This window comes from Myxine glutinosa, chromosome 8, assembly GCF_964187855.1.
Source record: "Myxine glutinosa chromosome 8, kmMyxGlut1.1, whole genome shotgun sequence".
Classification (NCBI taxonomy): Eukaryota; Metazoa; Chordata; class Myxini; order Myxiniformes; family Myxinidae; genus Myxine; species Myxine glutinosa.
The window spans coordinates 47,360,855-47,383,391 of NC_136268.1; the positions used below are offsets into that span (position 1 = coordinate 47,360,855).

General features: G+C 47.2%; 1 protein-coding gene across 1 annotated transcript in view; it reads left to right on the plus strand.

Annotated features, from left to right (window-relative positions):
• The window catches only part of GRK7 (G protein-coupled receptor kinase 7), a 76,037-nt gene extending 54,186 nt beyond the window's left edge, over positions 1-21,851 (plus strand). Inside the window, 3 exon segments of the mRNA XM_078783228.1 lie at positions 13,708-13,845; positions 19,232-19,365; positions 20,902-21,851. Of these exon segments, the coding sequence (XP_078639354.1) occupies positions 13,708-13,845; positions 19,232-19,365; positions 20,902-21,238 (609 nt within the window). The 3' untranslated portion in view covers positions 21,239-21,851.
• The last annotated feature ends 686 nt before the right edge of the window (positions 21,852-22,537 follow it).

Genomic DNA, 22,537 nt, shown 5'->3' on the forward strand with positions numbered 1-22,537 from the left:
TGTATAAGCTGATGCTGTGGAACAGCAGCATCAGCAGCATCAGCCTCGAGGGCCGTGACGGCCACGCCGACTCTCGCCCGCGTGTCCGAAGCGGCGAAGTACCTGTCCGCCTCGGCTGCCAATGCTCGGGGTTCCGTTAGCCCGGTCCCGGCCAACGCGAGGCGAACCTGCGCTGGAAGTTGGCGACGGAAAAGCGCCCGGAATAGAGAACCGGGGGCTTCGTCGCCCAACAGTGACAGCATATGGTCCATTCGGACCGACGGGCGCGTGTCACCGAGCTCGGGGAGATCCAGGAGGCGGTCGGCCCGTGCGTCGTCCGTGAGGCCGAACATGGCTAGGAGTAGCCGCTTGAGTGCCTCGTACTTGTGGCCGTCCGGTGGGTGGCGAAGGACGGACACAACTCGAGCGGCCGTGCCGGGCCCGAGGGAGGCGACGACGTGGCAATAGCGCGTGTCATCGCCTGTGAGGCGCCGAAGCTGAAATTGGGCTTCGGCCTGGACGAACCAGACTTCGGCCTGAGCCTCCCAAAATTCGGGAAGTTTGATGAAGTTGGCCATGGCAATGGCGTCGCGTGTGGAAGGATCGCTCCGGCAGATCCAACGTCGAGGGGGTCACCAGTAAAGCGCGGCGTTACGCGCGCTGCTTGCGAGCAAGGAGGAAGCGGACAAGCGGTAACTTATAAGCGTCTTTATTTCAGGAGCTCACTGTAACACTGGCGCGCTCCGGGTTGCGCGCCCGGTGTATATCATGAGGCCACGCCTACCCCTCGGGCGTGGCCACCGCCCACTTGGTGCGCGGAATGATGTCACCACGCCAGTGGGCTTTTGTGTCCGCCACAACGTACACAAAAATGGCGAAAAGATTGGCACCCCTCTTCATTTCTCCCTCCTCTATGCTCGTTCCATACATCATACATGCCCGTTTTGAAACCCCATTCCTACCTCTGCCCCCTCTAAAACCAATTTCTCCCTCTAAAACCGATGGCGCAAGCACCGTATAGTCCATGAGCCAGGCCCCTAAATTTTGGCCACCGGTACCATCTGAGGGGAATAATGCTCATAGTGATTTTTGACAAGGTATATACACTCCTAGAGCTGGAAAATATGTGATAGCATTGCAGCAGTGGTAGCTTTTTGTGTGATATCACCCTTTTTGTAACCCTACCCTAAAAAAAACTTTTCTGAAATGTGCCTAGCACAAAATAAGACATCCAACTTCAAACTAATGGTTCTCCCTTATTATCGACCATACTGTAGCGGCTACCGCTGGGTTTTCACAATCGCCTTGCACCTATCAAGGACGCGGAGCGATCACCATGCCGGGCTCGTCCAGGACGCCCGGGCAGGCCCGCGCTCAACTTGCCAGGCCTCGGTCGGGACGCCCGGGCAGGCTCGCCCTCAAACTGCCAGGCCGCAGCCAGGACGCTCGGCCACGCCCCCTCTCGCCTTTCCTGGGCAAACGCTCCGGGATAATGTGTGTATATATATTGCTGCCCGATAAACGGGCTTTTCAGAGTACCTGAGTGTTTTGTTTGAATAAAGCAACTCGGACGAATTCCAGCTTTTTGTCGCGTCCATTCTTCCGATCGACGTGGGAGCCCGAGCTCCTTCAATACCTCCTTGAAAATTGTTAGGCAATTGCACACATTTGCACACAATTGCTCAGCCCATTTGCACACATGTGGGTAATGTCTCTTTGACATTTCAACTAAAACGATGGTGTGGTGGTGCAATATGGAAAATTTTAACATGGCAGGCCCCAGTCCATTTTCTGCAGGTTAAGGTCTTACAAATTCATCATAAATATACAGCAATGTTTGAGATTTTGATACGTTGGTATAATGCAACAAGACTAAGAACATGTAAGAGAATATGAATAATCAGATAAGTTATGTGTTTGATGGGTATTTGAGCTGTTTCTGGTGAACTAACATTTGTGTACATTGTTGTGGAGAATTGTGATAATTTATTACTATCTTGCATGTATAAGCTGTGATCTCGTTCTTAGACCAGGTGTACAACATCGTTTATGATTTGAACCAACAGGAATTTAACAATCTACTGCAAAGTCCACTGTTAGCTGAGCTGATGACCCTGTGGAGCGACGTTCTGGAACACATACGTCACAACAATGGAGAGCTATCAGCATACTGGATGTCCTACATGGACATGGTAGAGGATGTAGTACTTGGCCTTCTGCGTGCTTTTCGTGAGGGGAACTGGGACTTGCACCTCAATGCCATACGAACTACGATCCCATGGTGTTTTGCTTACGATAAGGTGAACTATGCCAAGTACCTATCCGCATACTTTGCTCAGATGACAAATCTGCAAGAGAATAATCCTGATGTGTATGGAGCCTTCAAGACTAGCCATTTCTCCGTGCAGATGTCCAGCAACAACCCCTTTGGGTGGATCCCAGTGGACCAGACTATTGAGGTCACAGTAAACAAAGACACTCAGACCCCTGGAGGTACAGCTGGGTTCAGCCTGAAAGCTGGAGCTATCAAACAGTACTACATAACAGCTGAGCACCGCAGTGCATTCCTGGGACAGTTAAGAGACATGGTGCAAGCTAACAAATCAGAACTCCTCCATGCAGAGCTATAGGGACCAAGACTCCAAAAAGATGAGGAAGAAGTATCAGCAGTCGTTGGCTTCATCCAAGGCAGGCTCAACCCATTTGCAGAGAATCAGGACATCATTAGCATCTCTACTGCAAAGGCAGCCCCCAAGGCCATTGCCTCTGACCTGATGAAGGCATACGAGATTGGTGAGCAATGCTATGCCACCGTGAAGGATGAGAGACCAGAGAAAGACCCACCAGCAAAGAAATTCCATGACCCAATGAAAACGAACAAATTGAAGACATTTAGCAATATGTGTAAAAAGAAGGAAGTGAAATCCAGTGGGAGGGTGATCATCTTGAAAGCAGACAGATCTCTGTTTGGACGCATCATAGTTATGGCTCAAGGGCGCAGTCTCCAGATGGAGGATATCCTCTCTCATCCCCTTGGACCATTACTCTGGGCCCTGTCCACACCTGATGGATTGCTGAGAAAGACAGACAAAGATACTTTAGCCACAACATTACAGAAGAATGTGACACCAGTGGAGCAACTCCCAGGCAATTCTGCATCTATGGTTGATGGAATGAATTTGGTCCAAAGAGTAAAAGGTGATCAGGCTACTTTTGGAAATGTTGCCACAAAAGTTTTGTCTATGGCACTGCGGGAAGGAAGTCAGAGCAACAGAATAGATGTTGTGTTCGACACATACCGGGAGACCTCTATCAAGAACAGTGAGATCAGCACGAGGTGGAGAGACTGGGCACCAGTTGCAGGGTATCACAGGCACACAGATTGTGAGGCAGTGGAGGAGTTTCCTGACAAGAGTCAATAACAAAACCAGTCTCATTACCTTCTTAGTCAGTGAATGGAGGAAGGCAGAGTGCAGAGAAAAGCTACAGGAGAAGGTTCTATATGTGACTGTGAATGGCAAGTGCTACATAATCACATCTCAGAACAGTGAAGAGGTGCCAGCTCTCCATTGCCAGCAGGAAGAAGCAGATGGGCGCCTACTTCTACATGCTGCCCATACTGCTAGAGAAGGCTATCAGGCCATAGTGATCTTCTCAGAGGACACAGATGTCTTCATCATGTGTATAGCATTCCATGACAAGATACGAGTCCCATTGTTCCAGAAATGTGGCACACATTCTTAGAGTTGGGTCAGGAATAGGACCTCTCTGAACAACTGATGGACAAACTAGAGGCATTCACATGCCTCCTCTATGCCCCTAAAGCATCATCCACTAAGGTCAATTATCTCAGGTACCACCTGTTCTGTGCTTAAAAAAAAAAAAGATGAGATAGAGAGTCATCAGCTTCCACCATGCAGGGACTGCTTGGTGAAACATGCACAAAGAGCCAACTACCAGGCTGAAGTATGGAGAAGATGTCTGGCACAGTACCCGCAGGTGCCAAGCCCTGTTGGCAGAGGGTGGAAGATTGAGAAGGAAGAAGGAGCTGAACAGTTGGTAGTGCACTGGATGGATGATCAGCCAGCACCTAAGGCCGTCCTGGATCTACTGGCCTGCAACTGTCCAAGAAAGTGTGAACTGCCAAAATCTGTGTGAATGGTAAATGGACTCAAGTGCACCGATATGTGCAGACTACCAGACTGTGAGAACCAGGTATCCACCTCAGACAATGAGGAAAGTTCAGATGAGGTTGAGGATGAGCTGGAAAATGATTCTGATTATTAGTTTCAGCTTGAACAATTTACATTGCTTATTACACTCAGTGCATATTGTTGCGGATATGAGATTGGCCTCCATCCATATCCGCTTGTAAATATTCCCCTATTTCCTCCATACTTCCCAACTATCCCCAATCCCCCATTCCCTAGTCCCATTTTCTGTAAACAACACTCTGTAGACCCAACCTCCCCCTATTTCCCCCATTAAATGTCGCATCCAGGTCCACCGCATCTCACGTAGACAACTATAGGACATCTTGCTAGTTATTCTTAGTCTATGTCAGTGAAGGACTCGTTTCCATTAATTGTGACTCTTCGTTGCACCAGAATGTGATTGTATGGCACCGTTAGGAAGTTTAGGACCTCCCAATACCTCCCCGCAGCTCTTCCTCACGGTTCAGCAACAACAACAGCAACAGCAACAACAACAACAGCGGCGGCGGCGCGGGGAGTGTGCGTCCTCACTCCGGCTTGGTTGGTGGGGGGTGTTGGGAGGGCACCATGCCTTTCCAACGAGCCGCCATCGAGCATGTGCTCGATGGGGTTACCAAGTAGGGGCTCGCTGTCAGCTCCTCATCAAGGGCGGAGCCCGGTAACCCCTGCACCCAATAGAAGCGGCGGACCGATCCCATCTGGGGCGGAGCCAACGAGCCGAGGGCGTGTCACTCCCCGCTGAGCATGCGCAGGAAGAGGGAGGTGACGTCAGATGCGCCCTGAGCTGGGAGAGAGAAGGACGCCACCTCCGAGCGCTGCAAGACCTCCCCGCATCTCTGGACCGGACCGTGTTTGATTCTGCCCCTGAGCCAAGGTGCACCTTGTGCTATCGACTGCCTGTCCTTCCCTGCCATCAATCCCTGTGTAAGTCAGTCTTGTTCCATTTGTCTGTGGTCTGTCTGGGATAGATAAGATTGTGTCTAAGTGCCTATCTCTTCTGTGTCTTTACCTCATTGCCTTGTAATCTACCCCTTTTCTCCCCCACTAATTATATCCTCCTCCGGAGGTCTTGAGAACTGTACCCCTTGCGTCGTGTCATTTATCCCAGTCGTTGTGTCCTTTCCTTCATTGATTTAGCATAGCGCGATTTGGTCAACGTCGGGTGGAATCGGGTAAGTTGGGGAAGAATCGGGTAAACTGTGCGAACACGGCGGCCATTCCGCTCGGCCCATCATAACATCTTAAGCCGTGTCCGTAACAATTGGTGTCGAGGAGTGAGATCGGACCCGAAGCGCGCTTAACGCGCTCAAAATTACAAGTAACCGAAATTTGTTTTGTTGTAAAATAAAAACCAGAATTTTGAAAGTCGCGCTATGGCAGATCAAGACGGCTGGGTTCCGGTAGAGGAGAGTGAGTCAGGGTCGATCCAGGACCAAATTGAGGGACATGAGGAGAGCGAAGCAGTGAGGGAGGCAGGTTCGCAAAATGGCATCCTCGCGCACGAGGTTGCGGGCGCGCAAAATGGCGCCTCGCACATGGCTACGGCGGCCGCACCCGCTGCACAAGTGGGAGGGATGGCCCAAATGCAGGCCCTCATGGAGCAATTTATGGCGCAAATGCAGGCGTCCCTCAAACTGCAGAGTGAGCAATTGGGGGTAATGGGGAACCGGATGGATGCTCAGGGTGAGCAATTGTGGGTAATGAGGGACGAAGCGAGGGGTACCGGTGAGGGGTTAGACAATGGGATAAAAGAGGTAAAGAATGGGTTAATGGGGGTAGAAAACAGAATGGCCGCTCAAGAGAATCAAATGGAAGGGATGCAAAAGGGGTTAGAGGGGTTAGAAAACAGTATGGAAGGCAAATTGAGGGGCATGAGGGACCAAGCAGAAAGGGAAGTCAAAAAAATGGGGCAGCAGATAGAGGGGGTCAGAATGGGGGTAGAAACTAAATTGGATGCTCACAGGGAGGAAATGGAGCAGATGAGGGTGGCATCTGGGCAGGAGATGCAGGTGATGGGAGAAGAGATCAGAAGAGATGTGAGTGAGGAGGTCGGAGGAGTGCGCGAGGAGGTGAGGCACTGTAAGGAGCGCATGGAGAAGGAGGTGAGAAAGGGGACTGTAAAATTGCAAGGTGGTATAGAGGAGTTGACGCTGGGAGTAGAACAACTGACAGTGGGACAAAAGGAGTTGGGGGACCAGGTAAAGAAGAACACAGCGGTAATAGAGGGTTTAAAATCGACACAGAAGGAGATCAAAAAGGACGTAGGGGTAATTAAAAAAGAGTGTCAGACGGTACATGAGGACCTGACGAGGAAAATGAACAAGGTGGTAGAGGTGATGGAGGTTAAAGAGCGGGAGGTGCGGGGGCACATAGAAAAAAATAAGGTGGAATTAGAGGAAGAACTTAAGGGGGCGCACGAGGAGATGAAGGAGGTGAAGCAGAAATTAGAAGAAGTGGAAGAAGGGGTGAGCGAAATTAAGAAGCGACGGAGAGAGGATAAGAAAGAGATAAAAGAGGAAGTAAAAGAATTGGTCCAAAGTCTGTGTTTGGATCGTGATGATGTGCTCATTAACCGGATGAGGGATTCGCAGGTGATGGAGGAGAAGCGAAGAGAAAGAGGACCCGGTGTAAGTGGTGACCAATATGGTCGTGCGTATGATGCGCCAGGTGATTTAATAAGCTTGGGGGTCGAGATGGACCCGGGTGTTCGTGAGAGGCCGTTGGTGAAGTGTGCGACAGGTCTGGTGTGCGAAAAAGGAGGTGTGCGAGAAAGTCCGACTCTGGGGTGCATGGGGAAAGAGTGCGCTGTCAAGAGTGAAGGAGAATGCACGCCTGTGGTGAGTGTTACAGAGGATGTAACGGGAGAGGGTGTGCGAGAAAGATGTGTGACGGACAGGTGCATGAGGAAAGAGTGCGCTGTCGAGAGTAAGGGTGAGTGCGCTGTCAAGAGTGGAGGTGAGAGTAGTAAGAGTGACACGGAGCGTGAGTTGGTTGTGACAGGTGAGAAAGGAAGCACACCTGGAATGGTAGAGCGTGTGTGGGAATGCACGCTGGAATTGGTAGTGAGGCACGTGGTTGGGTGTGCGAGTGAAAGCACACCTGTGATTGTCACAGAGGAGGTGACCGAGGAGGGGGCACGAAGAGGTGTGTTGGTGAGGTGTGTGAGCGACGAATGTGTGCCAAGGTGTTCGGTGGTCAGGTGTGTGACCAAGTCTGTGAGCGGAATGAGTGTACCGAGGTGTGTAAGGAAAGGTACGACGAGGAGCATGGAAACGGCTGGATGTATGAGCAAGAAATGGGTAGCGTATGCGTGTAAGCACGCAGGTGAGGCATCGACGGTAACTGGGTTAGCGGTTAGAGCGACTTTTAGCCGAATCGGGCCCTCGGTGCGTGCCGGGCTTCGCGTGCCGCGAGAACCAGCGGGGATCCGAGCCACGGCGGGTTCGAAAGGACCGCCGTACGCGATCCACGCCGGGCCGCGCTTTGAACGGCCGCGTCCGTGCTCCATTAAGCGGAGCGGGCAGCCCGATAGGAAGGGTCATCATGGCGACCACTTTTTGTTGAGGCATTCCGGCAGGTCGAGATCGGGCCATGGGATGGCTCCGTGCCGAGATGGTGCGTGGGACCTCGGCCCGGGTAAACCTCCTTCCCTGCACCGAATGCGGGACGTATCCAGCCGCTGGCACAAAACAACCCGCATTCATTGCTCGGCTGTACGAAGCCGAGCTTTAGAAGGGAATTGGCGCACCGAGAGGATCTAATAAGTAGACGGGTGATGAGGTTAGTGTTTTGGACCCAAAATTAGAAAAAAAAACAAAATTTGATGGTTGGCAAAGGATTGGCAGTAATGATTGGCAGATGATGAGTAGTGATTGGCAAATTTTTGATTTGTTGAAATTTGTGCAAAATTGGTAGTGGGAGATGCCCGATGTGGTGGGATGGCAACTCTGTCATCCCTCACAAAAATGGGGCAAATGCGCTATAGATTATGGGGTGTATGGCAGTGAAAACTAGCCCGGGTGGGTTAGGATATTGTGTGTAGGGATCCAGCGAAGATGACATTAGGTAACGTTAAGATTAGTTAGTGACTGATACCTGTAGTGGGGACGCAGGTAGATTAGAGTGGATGATAATGACGAGGGAGCGCAATAGTTTAAAGGGACGACTGGGAAGCGCAAGTTTCAGAGGGGAGTAGTTAGATGAGATGATGCTGTGTGAGAACTGGACAGGTGTGTGGAGCAGTGTATGAGTAGTGAGTGTTGTGGATCAGCGCGAATGCGCTTGGGGGAGAGAAGGGTGCAGGCGGCACCAAGTATGAGAGCACAGGTGTGCAAGTACAGGTGTGTGGAATACATGGAGCAAAGAATGAGTGGTGTGGAAAGAGTTGGAGTAAGTGGTACGGAGTGGTGTGCATGGTGCGAAGGTGTGGATGGGGGAAGAGTGGACCCCTTTCACGAGTACCCGGGGCGAGTAGTGTAAGCGTTAGGTAGAGGGTATAGGTAAATTGTGGTTGGATATTGGCATTTGTGGTGCGGTTGCAGAATGGTATTGTGGATGGGTGCATTAGTGTTGTGGAAATGGCTGGGCGTGTAGCCTGTTAGTGTGTGTAGTTGGTTTGGGCACTCCACCACTGTGAGGATGTCGGCCAGGTGAGGCCGCAGGTGGGCTCTGGGAGCCGTTAGTGTCAGTGGGTGCCTGAGGATCCCGGGTGTGGATCGGGCAGCCCGTGCCAGAGAGGGCACTGAGGGGGTGAGAGTGCGAGAGGGCCTTCCCCAGTTAGTTAGGTTAGGGTGAGGAGCAGGTAAGCTCGGGTGGCAACTACAGTGGTGGAGGTGTGCAGGTGGGTAGACCTGCTGGGAGAGCTACACGTCACAGCCCAGAAATTGTGCGAGGGCACCGAGTGATGAATCGGGGGAGTGAGACCCCAAATTGAGAAGCACCACAGTTTGGTCAATGGGAATTGGTTTTTAGAACCCATAGTGTAAGTTGGCCAATGGATTGGCAGGGAAAGACCCCGGGTAATGTAAAGTTGTTAAAGTCATTTAGGAAATAGTTAGGATTGATGTGAACCTGTCGCACCATACGCAGCCACTTACCTGAGGTGATGATGATGACTCCACACCTGTGTTCCTTTGTTTTGTGTTGCAGGAAATGAGAATTGCTGTTTGGATTTGTGAGACGCATCACGACATGGATAAGACATTGGGGTGATTCCATCTCTCCCTCCTTAGGAGGGACTGATGATGAATTGGTGATGGCAAATTTTGATGTTGAGTTGGAGATGGCAAATTTTGATGAGAGTTGGAAATGGCAAATTTGATTGGTTAGGAGGGAGAGAAGACGAATTTGGTTTATGGGAGGAACGGGGAAGACAGTAGGGACGTTGGTGATGTGTAAAGTAGATGTTTATGGGTAGTGTTGTGTTTTGTGGATACAGTAAGGGGTAAGGGAGGGGCAATGTAGGTTACCTGGTGGGGGGGGGGGCGTACGGTAGGAACGTACCTGTCTCACCTGGTTCCCATGTGCCCCCAGTGTGCATTACCTTGTATTGCGTGCACTTTTGCGCCCTTACCACCTTACTCACTTGTTTCTTTTGTCTCCCACCTCCGAGGATCTGGCTTTGGGGCGGAGAGAGAGGAGAGAGAGGTGCTGGCTCCGCAGTTGTGGGCCTGTACTTTCGCTGCTTGCTGCCTGGATCGATACACCATATGGACCGCAATTTTTGTGGCCGCCCACAATGGACCGCAGTTCTTTTGCGGGCAAGCACCACCCGTTGATGGACCTCTGGGTCAACGTGGCACCTATGCCATACAGGTGAACCACTTATAGTTGGCCCCCCTGACGGCCACAATTCAGAAATGGACGCGGTTTGCGCCTTTCTTTATTTTTAAAGAAGCCAGAAGGCCAAGTGCACTCCAGGAAGGCAAGACCAGCGGCAGAACATCGGCCGGCTGCGACACCACCGGTGACCATGGACAATTAATTGTGCATTTTAATTAACACTTTATTGGTGCACCGGATGGTGCTGACTGTGCATAATGGGGTGGTGCTTTTGGTGCTTGGATGGGGTGCTCTGCACATTATTAAAGGCCGTAGGGCCACAGGGCACTCGTGGGTTGGTGTATCGATGCTGGCATGCGTGCTCTCTCTCTATGCATAACATCTGCATGTGTTCCTCAAAGAACAGGTCCTGGATCGTAGTGTAAATATCAGTCTTGTATAAATGATGCTCCCTACCGGCTGTATGTTTAGTTTGAGGATTCTTTCCGCGATTCGGTTATCCTGTGGGTGTTTCTGTTAGGAGAAGGGTGCAACGTCGCAGGGGGACATATTTACTCATTTGTGAACATCTGTAAAACTGTCACACTCAGGGTTGAGTTAATAGTAGAGGGAACTACATCTGAGTGCCACACTAACGTAGGTAAAAATTTATCGGGTCGGGACGCCCGGAGGTAGAGAAGGGTGCAATGTTGCGGATATGAGATTGGCCTCCATCCATATCCGCTTGTAAATATTCCCCTATTTCCTCCATACTTCCCAACTATCCCCAATCCCCCATTCCCTAGTCCCATTTTCTGTAAACAACACTCTGTAGACCCGACCTCCCCCTATTTCCCCCATTAAATGTCGCATCCAGGTCCACCGCATCTCACGTAGACAACTATAGGACATCTTGCTAGTTATTCTTAGTCTATGTCAGTTAAGGACTCGTTTCCATTAATTGTGACTCTTCGTTGCACCAGAATGTGATTGTATGGCACCGTTAGGAAGTTTAGGACCTCCCAATACCTCCCCGCAGCTCTTCCTCATGGTTCAGCAACAACAACAGCAACAGCAACAACAACAACAGCGGCGGCGGCGCGGGGAGTGTGCGTCGTCACTCCGGCTTGGTTGGTGGGGGGTGTTGGGAGGGCACCATGCCTTTCCAACGAGCCGCCATCGAGCATGTGCTCGATGGGGTTACCAAGTAGGGGCTCGCTGTCAGCTCCTCGTCAAGGGCGGAGCCCGGTAACCCCTGCACCCAATAGAAGCGGCGGACCGATCCCATCTGGGGCGGAGCCAACGAGCCGAGGGCGTGTCACTCCCCGCTGAGCATGCGCAGGAAGAGGGAGGTGACGTCAGATGCGCCCTGAGCTGGGAGAGAGAAGGACGCCACCTCCGAGCGCTGCAAGACCTCCCCGCATCTCTGGACCGGACCGTGTTTGATTCTGCCCCTGAGCCAAGGTGCACCTTGTGCTATCGACTGCCTATCCTTCCCTGCCATCAATCCCTGTGTAAGTCAGTCTTGTTCCGTTTGTCTGTGGTCTGTCTGGGATAGATAAGATTGTGTCTAAGTGCCTATCTCTTCTGTGCTTTACCTCATTGCCTTGTAATCTACCCCTTTTCTCCCCCACTAATTATATCCTCCTCCGGAGGTCTTGAGAACTGTACCACTTGCGTCGTGTCATTTATCCCAGTCGTTGTGTCCTTTCCTTCATTGATTTAGCATAGCGCGATTTGGTCAACGTCGGGTGGAATCGGGTAAGTTGGGGAAGAATCGGGTAAACTGTGCGAACACGGCGGCCATTCCGCTCGGCCCATCATAACATCTTAAGCCGTGTCCGTAACAATATTATATGAAAAGTCTAAATAAATTATACCATTATACCAATATATGCCATTTAGTTATTTTGATTCCTCAATAAATTTTCTACAAACCCATGTAATCATATGTATCCCAGAATTATTAACTTTTTCCAAATAAATGATACAAAAATACTTTTCCACTTTTTTAATTTTTACTTTTTTTTAGGATAGGGTTACAAAAAGGGCGATAACACACAAAAAACTACCACAGCTGCAATGCTATCATATATTTTCCAGCTCGAGGGGTGTATACTGTTGCGCGGAGCGTCCGGTTAATACCAGAGGCTCGGGGATGGACCGAAAATGGCTTTAATTGGGGGCGACGGCCAAACATGGATTCAACTATGGACGCGGGAGGAAGAATAACTGAAGAAGAAGAAACGGCGGAAGCGCGTACCTGTGGAGGGCAAACGAACTCAAACGGCAGCTTCGATCCTGCAGGGAAATTAATTCAACCGGGCACAGGTTTAACAGGGAATGGAAAATAATACAAGGGTTTATTAGAGTAAAAGGCAAGGACAGGAAAAGCACACGCCGATAATAAAATGTCCTAATCGGGACGTCCCCACACACAGACTTCGGATACAGACGAGGGAATGCAAATTAATGAAAAGGAACACGGTCGTTATGTTCGTGTAAATGGGTAATGGCCTTATCTAGTCTTGTCGTCTTGTCCATAACACGCGGCTCCAAACTCCGGCGCGGGAGAATCCTCCGTCCGCCTCGCCCGCCTCGGTAGGCCCGAGCCAACGCCCCCTCCTCTGCACATGAGGTCCCGCCCGCTCACAGCACCGAGCCTCGCTCCCGCACCAGCACCGCTCCAAGCACCACGCAGATTTTTTTTTTTGTATACATAATCGAGGCTCGTGAAGGAGCTAAAGATGGCGAGCCAATGACCACCACTGCCTCCAAAGACCAAGAAGAAGACGAGCTTCGAGCATGTCGGGACAGCCAGAGAGCGCAAGGGACAGAGCTGGATGTGCAACCACTCCGAACTGCTCGATCTCCACAAGTGCCAGAGCTGCAAGAGGAAGCTGCGTAAGCAAGAAAAATCCGACGTGCTACGAACTGCTGGACCTCCAAGAGCACAAACCGCAAAAGAGAAAATGGCGTTTGGCGCTCCCTTAAATAGCTCCCTTAAATAACCTTTTCGGTGACGTCAGCCTTGGCGCGCTACCAACCAGCAACTTCCACCCAACCTTCCAGCTTCGCGCCTCTCACACTCGTTGGCTGGAGGTTCGCGCCCAGCGCGCCGACCACCCACAGGACCATAGCGTGGTGATAGCACGTAGCGTGTAGCGTGATCATAGCTCGTAGGTGCAGCTGGCCGCGGTCCATGCGGCGGTGCCCCGAGCCGGGCCCCCCTTGCCTGTTCGTCTTCCAAAGTCATGTCAGGGAAGGGAATTATTTAGTGTTGCACTAGGGACCTAACTAAATGGGTGCATTGCCAAAAGGGACAAAGGTTTGGCTACCAGGTGGGACACACGGGCGTTATCTTTTAATCCCTATACTATTTAACACACGAACATCCTGGTATGTTCACAGGTATACATCTTAACCGACAAATCGCCTAAACACACAGAACTTATTACAGGGTAGATTCCTTACCGCGATAGACGAAGCATGCTATCTATTCAGATATACTTGGCTCTACATATCACTACCCCACCGACATAACAATACCTTGCCAAAAATCACTATGAGCATTATTCCCCTCAGATGGTACTGACCAAGCCTAGTGGCTCATTGCCTATTAGGGCTTCAAATAAATTGACAAAGGGAGGAAAAAAGATTCCAGGAGCACTTATGTGTGAATGAGTGAAGAGGAAAAAGACTCTACAATTATCGCTAACTTTGTTTTCCTGTCGCCTTTCATATTTGTGCCCAGGCTGGAACTAATGGTTACATGTCACCTGAGGTTATCAAGGAGGAACCATACTCGTACGACGCAGACTGGTTCGCCCTCGGCTGTACCATACACGAGATGATCTCGGGCTACATACCATTCAGAAACTTCCATGAGCAGGTGAAGTACTGGTAGCCATGGTCCAAGATTTTTCTAAAGTTACATTTGAAAGTGGTTTTAGATCCCAGCCATATACAATGGATGTTCAAGTAACATATATTGATGGAACCTTACTTTTTCACAATGTACCATGATGTCGGTGAGTCTTTAGTCATTATTGCTTGATCCAATCACGCGATTTTGATGAAATTTGGCCACAAGCTTCATATATCATGCCTAATGAAGGTGTATTGACACCAACAAAATCTGCGTTCATTTACGGTTTGAAATCAGGCCTAAAACGCAACAAAAAAAAATCCTGCCCTAGCCTACAGGGATTGGCGTTACATCAGCAGCATAGCCATGCCATCAGCTAAAAACATGACCTGTAACCTGTACAAACATGACCTGTAAGCATGTAAAAACGTGACCAGTATCCATGTACAAACATGACCTGTAAACATGTAAAAACATGACCAGTATCCATGTACAAACATGACCTGCAACCTGTAAAACCATGATCTGTAATCATGTGTAAATATTACCTGTAACCTGTACAAACATGACCTGTAAACGTGTAAAAACATGACCAGTAGCCATGTAAAAACATGACTTATAACCTGTAAAACCATGACCAGTAGCCATGTAAAAACATGACCTGTAACCATGTATAAACATGACCTGTAACCTGTACAAACATGACCTGCAAACATGTAAAAACATGACTTATAACCTCTAAACCATGACCTGTAATCATGTATGAACATGACCTGTAACTTGTACAAACATGACCTGGAAACGTGTAAAAACATGACCTGGAAACCTGTAAAAATATGACCTGTAACCATGTAAAAAGATGACATATAACCTGTAAAACCATGACCTATAACCTGTAAAAGCATAACCTGTAATCATGTATAACATGACCTGTAAACATGTAAAAACATGACTTATAACCTGTAAACCATGACCTGTAATCATGTATGAACATGACCTGTAACTTGTACAAACATGACCTGTAACTTGTACAAACATGACCTGTAAACATGTAAAAACATGACTTATAACCTGTAAACCATGACCTGTAATCATGTATGAACATGACCTGTAATCATGTATAAACATGACCTGGAAACATGTAAAAATATGACCTGTAACCATGAAAAAGATGACATATAACCTGTAAAACCATGACCTATAACCTGTAAAAGGATAACCTGTAATCATGTATAAACATGACCTGTAAAGCCCCTGTCACACCTTGACGATTTAGCTAGCGTATGCCGACGTATCAAAATTGAGTGCTGGTCTGAGTCATACGCTGGCATACGTCGACAAATTTTGTGCATGCACAAAATTTGTCGTCGAGCTCGGCATACTACGACGTATGCCAGCGTGCTTCAGCGTGCTCTTAACGTAGCCAAATTTTTCATACGTCGGCATACGCTGGCTAAAACGTCAAGGTGTGACAGCGGCTTAACCTGTAAAACCATGACCAGTAGCCATGTAAAAACATGACCTGTAACCATGTACAAACATGACCTGTAACCTGTATAAACATGACCTGTAAACATGTAAAAACATGACTTATAACCTGTAAACCATGACCTGTAATCATAATAATAATAATAATAATTCTTTTATTTTGTATAGCGCTTTTCAAGAAGCCCAAAGGCGCTTTGACAGAGTGGAAAACATAATGCATAACAATACATGAAAACCACAATTGCAAAAAGACACGAATCAATAGGGAAATATTTAAAGCAAAAGGAGGGAGAAGGAGAAGAGATAGTCAGGGGTTAAATGCTGTGGGTTGAATGTTGAATGCAGTGTTGAACAGGTGGGTCTTTAGTGATGTTTTTAATGTGGTGAGTGAGGAGGAGTCTCTGATGGTGTGAGGTAGTGAGTTCCAGAGGGTGGGAGCAGCGATGGAGAAGGCCCTGTCCCCCCAGGATCTGAATTTGGTCCGGATGGAGGGGGTCAGGAGGTTTGTACCAGCAGAGCGGAGGTTGCGGGTGGGAGTGTGTCTGGAGAGGAGGTCAGCCAGGTAGGATGGGGCCAGGTTATGGAGGGCTTTGTATGTCAAGAGGAGGATTTTGTACTGGATTCTCTGGGGGATGGGGAGCCAGTGAAGCTTGTAAAGGACGGGGGTGATGTGGTCACGGGTCCGGGAATGGGTGAGTAGACGGGCAGCGGAGTTCTGAATGTATTGGAGTTTATTGGTGATTTTTGAGGGTGAACCATAGAGGAGGCTGTTGCAGTAGTCCAGACGGGAGGTGATGAAGGCGTGGATGAGGGTTTCTGCAGCCGTGGAGGAGAGGGATGAGCGGAGACGGGCGATGTTTTTCAGGTGAAAGAAGGCTGACTTTGTGATCTGTTTAGTGTATTTGGCGAAGGAGAGGGTTTGGTTAAAGATGACGCCAAGATTCCGGATGTGAGGGGAGGTGGATACTGGGATACCGTCGATGTTGAGGGCAAAGTTATGGATGGATTTGGTGAGCGTTTTTGGGCCAATGATGATTATTTCAGATTTATCACAGTTAAGCTTGAGGAAGTTGATTTGAAGCCAGGATTTTATTTCAGTGATGCAGTTTGTCAGGATAGAGTGGGTGTCGGTGGAGACGGACTTTGTGGAGATGAAAAGCTGGATGTCATCGGCGAAGCAGTGGAATTTGAGACCATGACGGCGGATAAAGTGAACGAGGGGGGACAGGTAAAGGATGAAGAGGAGGGGGCCAAGAACTTAACCTTGGGGGACACCTTGGGGGAGGGGAGCAGTGGGGGATTTGCAGTTACTGATGGAGATGAACTGGCGTCTGTCAGAGAGGTATGATTTAATCCAAGAGAGGGCAGTGCCAGTAACTGGTACAGTGACCTGCAATCATGTATGAACATGACCTGTAACCTATACAAAATGGCCTGTAAACATATAAAAACATGACCTATAACCTATAAAACCATGACCAGTAACCATGTAAAAAGATGACATATAACCTGTAAAACCATGACCTATAACCTGTAAAAGCATAACCTGTAATCATGTATAAACATGACCTGTAACCTGTACAAAATGGCCTGTAAACGTGTAAAAATATGACCTGTAACCATGTTTAAACATGACCTGTGACATGTATAAACATGACCTGTAACTTGCATAAACATGACCTGTAACCTGTAAAAACATGACCTGCTGTAATCAGCATCGAGGGGGCTTCCATTCAATCAATCACGTGACCAGATTCTGTGCATGAACAAAATTTCGTTATTTGGCTGACATTGACTGTTGCTCCTGATCCAGGTGAGCTTCAGGAACCGTGCTTGTTATATATACTGTTACAACTCCTAACTTGATAGAACAGCAAGGCACAGATCACAACCCAAAACAGATTGCGAGCAGTAATGTCCATCTCCTACCCGAGAACATTGCCTTTGCTTTACTACCCCACCAACCAGGAGGTGGGTTGAGATGAGGTGTAACAATAATCCAAACAAGAAGACGTCATGCAGAGCACGATACTTGCAAAATCCCCCCCCCCCCCCCCCTCCAAAACGGTTTCCATTGATGCAGCAAATTGTCTATTTTATCAAGATTAAAATTGACGATCTTGATCAAAGTTCGGGTCAAAAGGATGAAAGTTGATGATTTTTCAGATGAAAGTTGATGATTTCGGAAGTTTGATCTAGTGTTGACCTTTGACCTTTTGACCTTTAAAAAAGTTGGTTTCCAAATTTAGTGACTCAATGTGCAAATGCTGTTCAATTTCCAAGTCAATGGGATGAAAATTGACAGTTTTTCAGATTAAAATTGATGATTTTGGAAATTTCACCTTGAGTTTATCTTTGACCTTTTGACCTCAAATAGTGGGTTTCCCAATTTCGTGACTCAATATACAAATGCTGTTCAATTTTCAAGTCGATTGGATTAACAACGGCGATTTTAGAAATGTGACCTCCAGATGACCTTTGACCTTTGACAAAATCAATAGGCTTCTCAAATGTGAGGACCTATACAACTTGGTGAAGTTTCGTGGTGATCGGTTTAGAATTATGACCTGTAGGATGGTGACAAACAAAGAAACAAACAAACAAATGAAAAATCACACATAGAGCGACACTTGGCAAAACACAACAAAGTAGAATGCATCCTTTTGACCTAAAAAATAATTAGTGGTTGAATTCAGTGACCTGCTATGCAAATCGTCTTCAAAGTTTAAGTTAATCGGATGAAAATTGACAATTTTAGAAATCTGGCTTATGTTGATCTTTTGGCCTATGTTCACCTCAAAAATAGTTGGTGGTTGGTTTCACTAAGCTGATGTGAAAATCCTTTTCAAATTTCAAGTCAATCGGATGAAAATTGAGGATTTTAGAAATTTCAAATAAGTGGTTGACCCCTGGCCTATGTTGACCTTTAGGCCTACGTTGATCTCAAAAATATATAGGATCTTGTCAGACCATGAACTCTACCATTTGGTGAAGTTTCGTGAAGATCGGTTTAAAATTGTGACCCGTAGGCAAGTATAAGTGAGCGGACAGACAAACATAAAAACCGGAGTGATCAACATACTTGCAAAAAAAATAAATAAATATATATATATGTGTTTGCCAAGTAACAAACACAGATAGACAGACAGACAGAATAACAAATGCAACCGACAAATATACTTGAAAAATGTTCGATTTTGCAAGTAATAAGGCCCTTCCTTCACGATAAACGCATCATAGCATTAAACGCCATGAGCTCATGCGAACTGCTTCACTTCCTGCTCGGGATCCGGCTATCTGGGAGATTTTCCAAGTAAGAAGAGAAGAGCGAGACAGGAGGAGGAGAGGAAACACAGGAAGCTGCAAGTAAGAAGGTTGGTTTCCGTGTCTGGTTTGGTTGAGCACCTTTGGGATGTGTTGTGCAATTGCATCAGGACCCATCCACAGATACTCTTTGTGTGATGCATGTTCAATCAACATACTGCAGCAACTATATCAAATAACACCGGGTGTCATTTACCATTTTGTGAGGCGATACCACATTGTGCTACCATCATTCCAGGTTCAATTCGTTTTTCATTTAGTAATTCAATACGATCTGATAGGCTTAGCTTTGAGGGTACAGTATGTCCATCACCTTTACATCTAAACAATTACAGGAATAGTCAATACGCAAGTTTGGAAAATCTGCCTCAGAGGTATAAACAGCTTTTCTACCTTTGTGTGCTCCTTCATTTTGGCCTAATCTCTACACATAACGAGGATGGTGCAATCACATTTAATGGGACACACAACTTATTGCAGAAAGGTTTTGTTGAAAAATGTGTGATACCTTCTCTAGATGTTATGAAACACTATGATCATCGACCTTGTCCTCTTGTCAACTTTAGTAAATGGCATTTTAACTTGTTCTTTGGCAAAGGTAAGCAAGGAGGAGTTACGGCGTCGAGTATTACATGACACCGTGGTCTTCACCAACACCGCTTTCACAGCTGAGGCCCAGGACCTTTGCACTCAACTCCTGGCGAAGCGAGCATGTGATCGCCTGGGCAGCAGGTATGTTACATCCTTCTTGCATCACTAACATCATGGTGATACCAGCGATGTTGTCCTGTATTACATCACTGGTTTGTCTTTTTTAATTTGGAGTTTTGAGTTTCATGGAGTACAGAGGAAAAGGTGTGAATGCAGGACGTAGGCAAACGGGTCGAGGCAGAACAAGAGTGGGCGGGGGGAATGAGCCAGACACAATAATACAAGCAGGTGGATAGTAACCTGCAGGTACGAGGAGTGGTTGTGGGGGAGACTTCACGGGTTTAGAAAAGATCACAGGTTGGGACACAAGATGAAGTCAGATAGCGGTGCATGGCCATCGAGAATCCCAGGAGGGTAAAAAGTTTTGCAATAACTCTGGAAGGTGGTTCCACAGGCAGGAGAGAAGAGGAACAAAGGAGTGGAGATGAGCATTTCTTTCTCTCACCAGACAAGTAACTTTGGAGACGAGGAAAGATGAATTCATTGAAGCTCCATATTTGAATAGCATAGCCAGAACCATCTATATATAAAGCAGCAAGTGCTTGTATGTATGTCCGCTCTATACCCATTGGTTGGGCAGCTGTCCTGACTCCACCCACAATTATAGCCTGAAAAAAAAAATCGTGCGTCCGCCATGTTGGTGCTGTGGTAAGCCAACGACATATCCGGACGTGTCATATTCACAATTGGCATGCCCTCCCCATAAGTTTTCCTTTCAGTGTAAAACAACCGAAGCGACCGTTAAAAGGATAATCAAATATCTAAACATTGGAGCCGATAGGCATATGGGCTTTGTGAAGGCGACAGTATATATAGGCCTCAGGCTCCATGCCTTAGACATCAGGCCTCTAGTGACTGGGCTTGTGGCCCAGTGCAATTGGAATTATCCAAGTGATATAACCATGATATACCGTATCGTATGGTTATTATAACGTATAAGCACAAAAGCAGTACACATGTTTTTGCTTCATGTACGTAACCCGGGTTATTTTTATTTTTGAGAGCGATGGAGGCAGTTGCTTATACACCGCCCAAATAAAGGAATGTGTCAGAAGAACATGCTGCACACTTGGATCGAGATCGCCTGTAGGTCGGGTGCTCTGCTGGTGTAATCGATGAAACTATGACTTGACTCCGTGGAGTGCGTGCTCAGTCATCAATTGTCTTCAGAGACGAGTTTGAAAATGGGCCCTGTTCAAAGAATCTCGCTGAATGATGAGACAAAGACTCAAAAAGAATGCAGTACTTCCTTCTATCGGATGATTTCAGGTGAATATACCAGACTTGTTGGCGTAATGATGAGTGTTTGCTCTGAGTCTGGGAAGTCGGTGGTTCAAACCCAGGCAGAGTCATACTAATTAATGAAGAGTAACAACTAACAAGGTATGTATTTAGATGAGCACATGAGACCTGACCTTTTTTATTTACCTTTAATGGATAACCTTACTCGTTGGCTTGTTTATCTGTTCAAATAAATCAAATTGTACCCATGGTCAGTTGTGGCACATCTGTTTCCAGTTGTAATTTTGTGTCGTCATTCCTTCCAAACCCCATCAGGGATCGGAATGATGATCCTCGGCGACACGGCTTTTTCCACAGCATAAACTTCCAGCGACTTGAGGCAGGCCTGGTGTCACCACCATTCGTGCCCAATCCTGATGTTGTCTATGCTAAAGACTTGTGTGACATCGACGAGTTCTCGGAAGTGAAGGGGGTTGAGCTGGACGAAGATGACTTAAAATTTCACAAGGACTTTGCCACAGGCTGTGTGCCACTTACCTGGCAGGAGGAGATTCTAGAATCGGGCCTCTTTGACGAGGTCGAATGCGTGCAGCGCACGGCGTCTTTACCTGGAAATAGCGAGAGACGCTCTGGTGTCTGTTTGATACTTTGATGTCCCACATGTTTGCATTTCATTTATAACTGTATCATTCGACTCCGCTGTTGGTAATCTGTAAACGTTGTGCTCGGCCTGCTCGTTCAATTCCAGAGGCCACACAGATGTAACATGTTTAGTCTCAGCACTGCTAAAGCTTTCTCTTTCAGGACTGGAGTGATTCAGGTGTATTGTATTTTCCTGCACCATCATCAATGCTTTGTGGTGTAACCACTTTCTAAATATTTGATGAATGAAAAGTGTTAAAGAAGGAATGGGGATAATTGGTGGGCCTGGAGCTGAGAGCCCAACGCTCTGTCGATGACTTAGTATTGACTGAAAACTTGTCTTTCACTGAAATCAACATGGAAAGTAATATATTGTTTCTTGGTAAATAATAATAATAATAAATCTTTATTGTCCCTTATTCAGGGAAATTATTCAGGGAAATACTAGGGGCGTTCAAAATGTTTTCGGTACGACATACTCTCGAGATTCGTAGAAGCACCCATGTTTTATTTTTCAAGATACGGGGACACTCACTCCATACTGGAGTGGCAGGAAGGGTCATGTTGTTATCCTCTTTGGGATACCGTACCTATATAGATTACAGTAGATCTAGGCTCGGAGTTCAGGAACGTCAGGAGGGTGCTCAGTTACCAAGTTTATTTTTTTTATTTAAATTTTTTGTAGAGTGCTTGGTAACTGAACACACCCCGGTTTTACTCCCTTTCAGGTTAGTGTTAAACAGCAGTAGAGACTGTTTCAAAAGGTAATCGTACGTGTTTATGCTATATAATATTTTTAGGGTACTCGCACAAAATGCCACCTATGATAGTATTTGTCCAAAGAGGAAAAACCCCTTGGAGTGGAGGGATATTAATCGTATGAATATTGTTTTGTAATAACATTAATATTATGCTATTATCATTAGTGTTGTTACTTATGATGTTTTCACACATCTGTTTTTGTTTGTCTGTGTGTTTGTGAACAACATATCTCAAAACTTTGTGGATAGATTTGGACTAAATTTGGTGGAGAGGCCTGGGTATGTCTCAAGAACTAAATCATTAGATTTCGGTGAAGATCCGGATGCGGATCAGATATTTTTTTAAAGTGATCTTCACCATTGAGTGATAGAGCTAAAACGGAAGGATATATAGCATGATATCTCAAAAAGTTATGGACGGGTTTGAATAAAACCTGGTGAAAGAGTTGGTTAGGCGACAAAAACAAGGGATTGCATTTTTGTTTCAGGTCCAAATCCAGATCTGGCACATGAGACCCTTTATCAGTGGGACACAAAACGTAAACTGT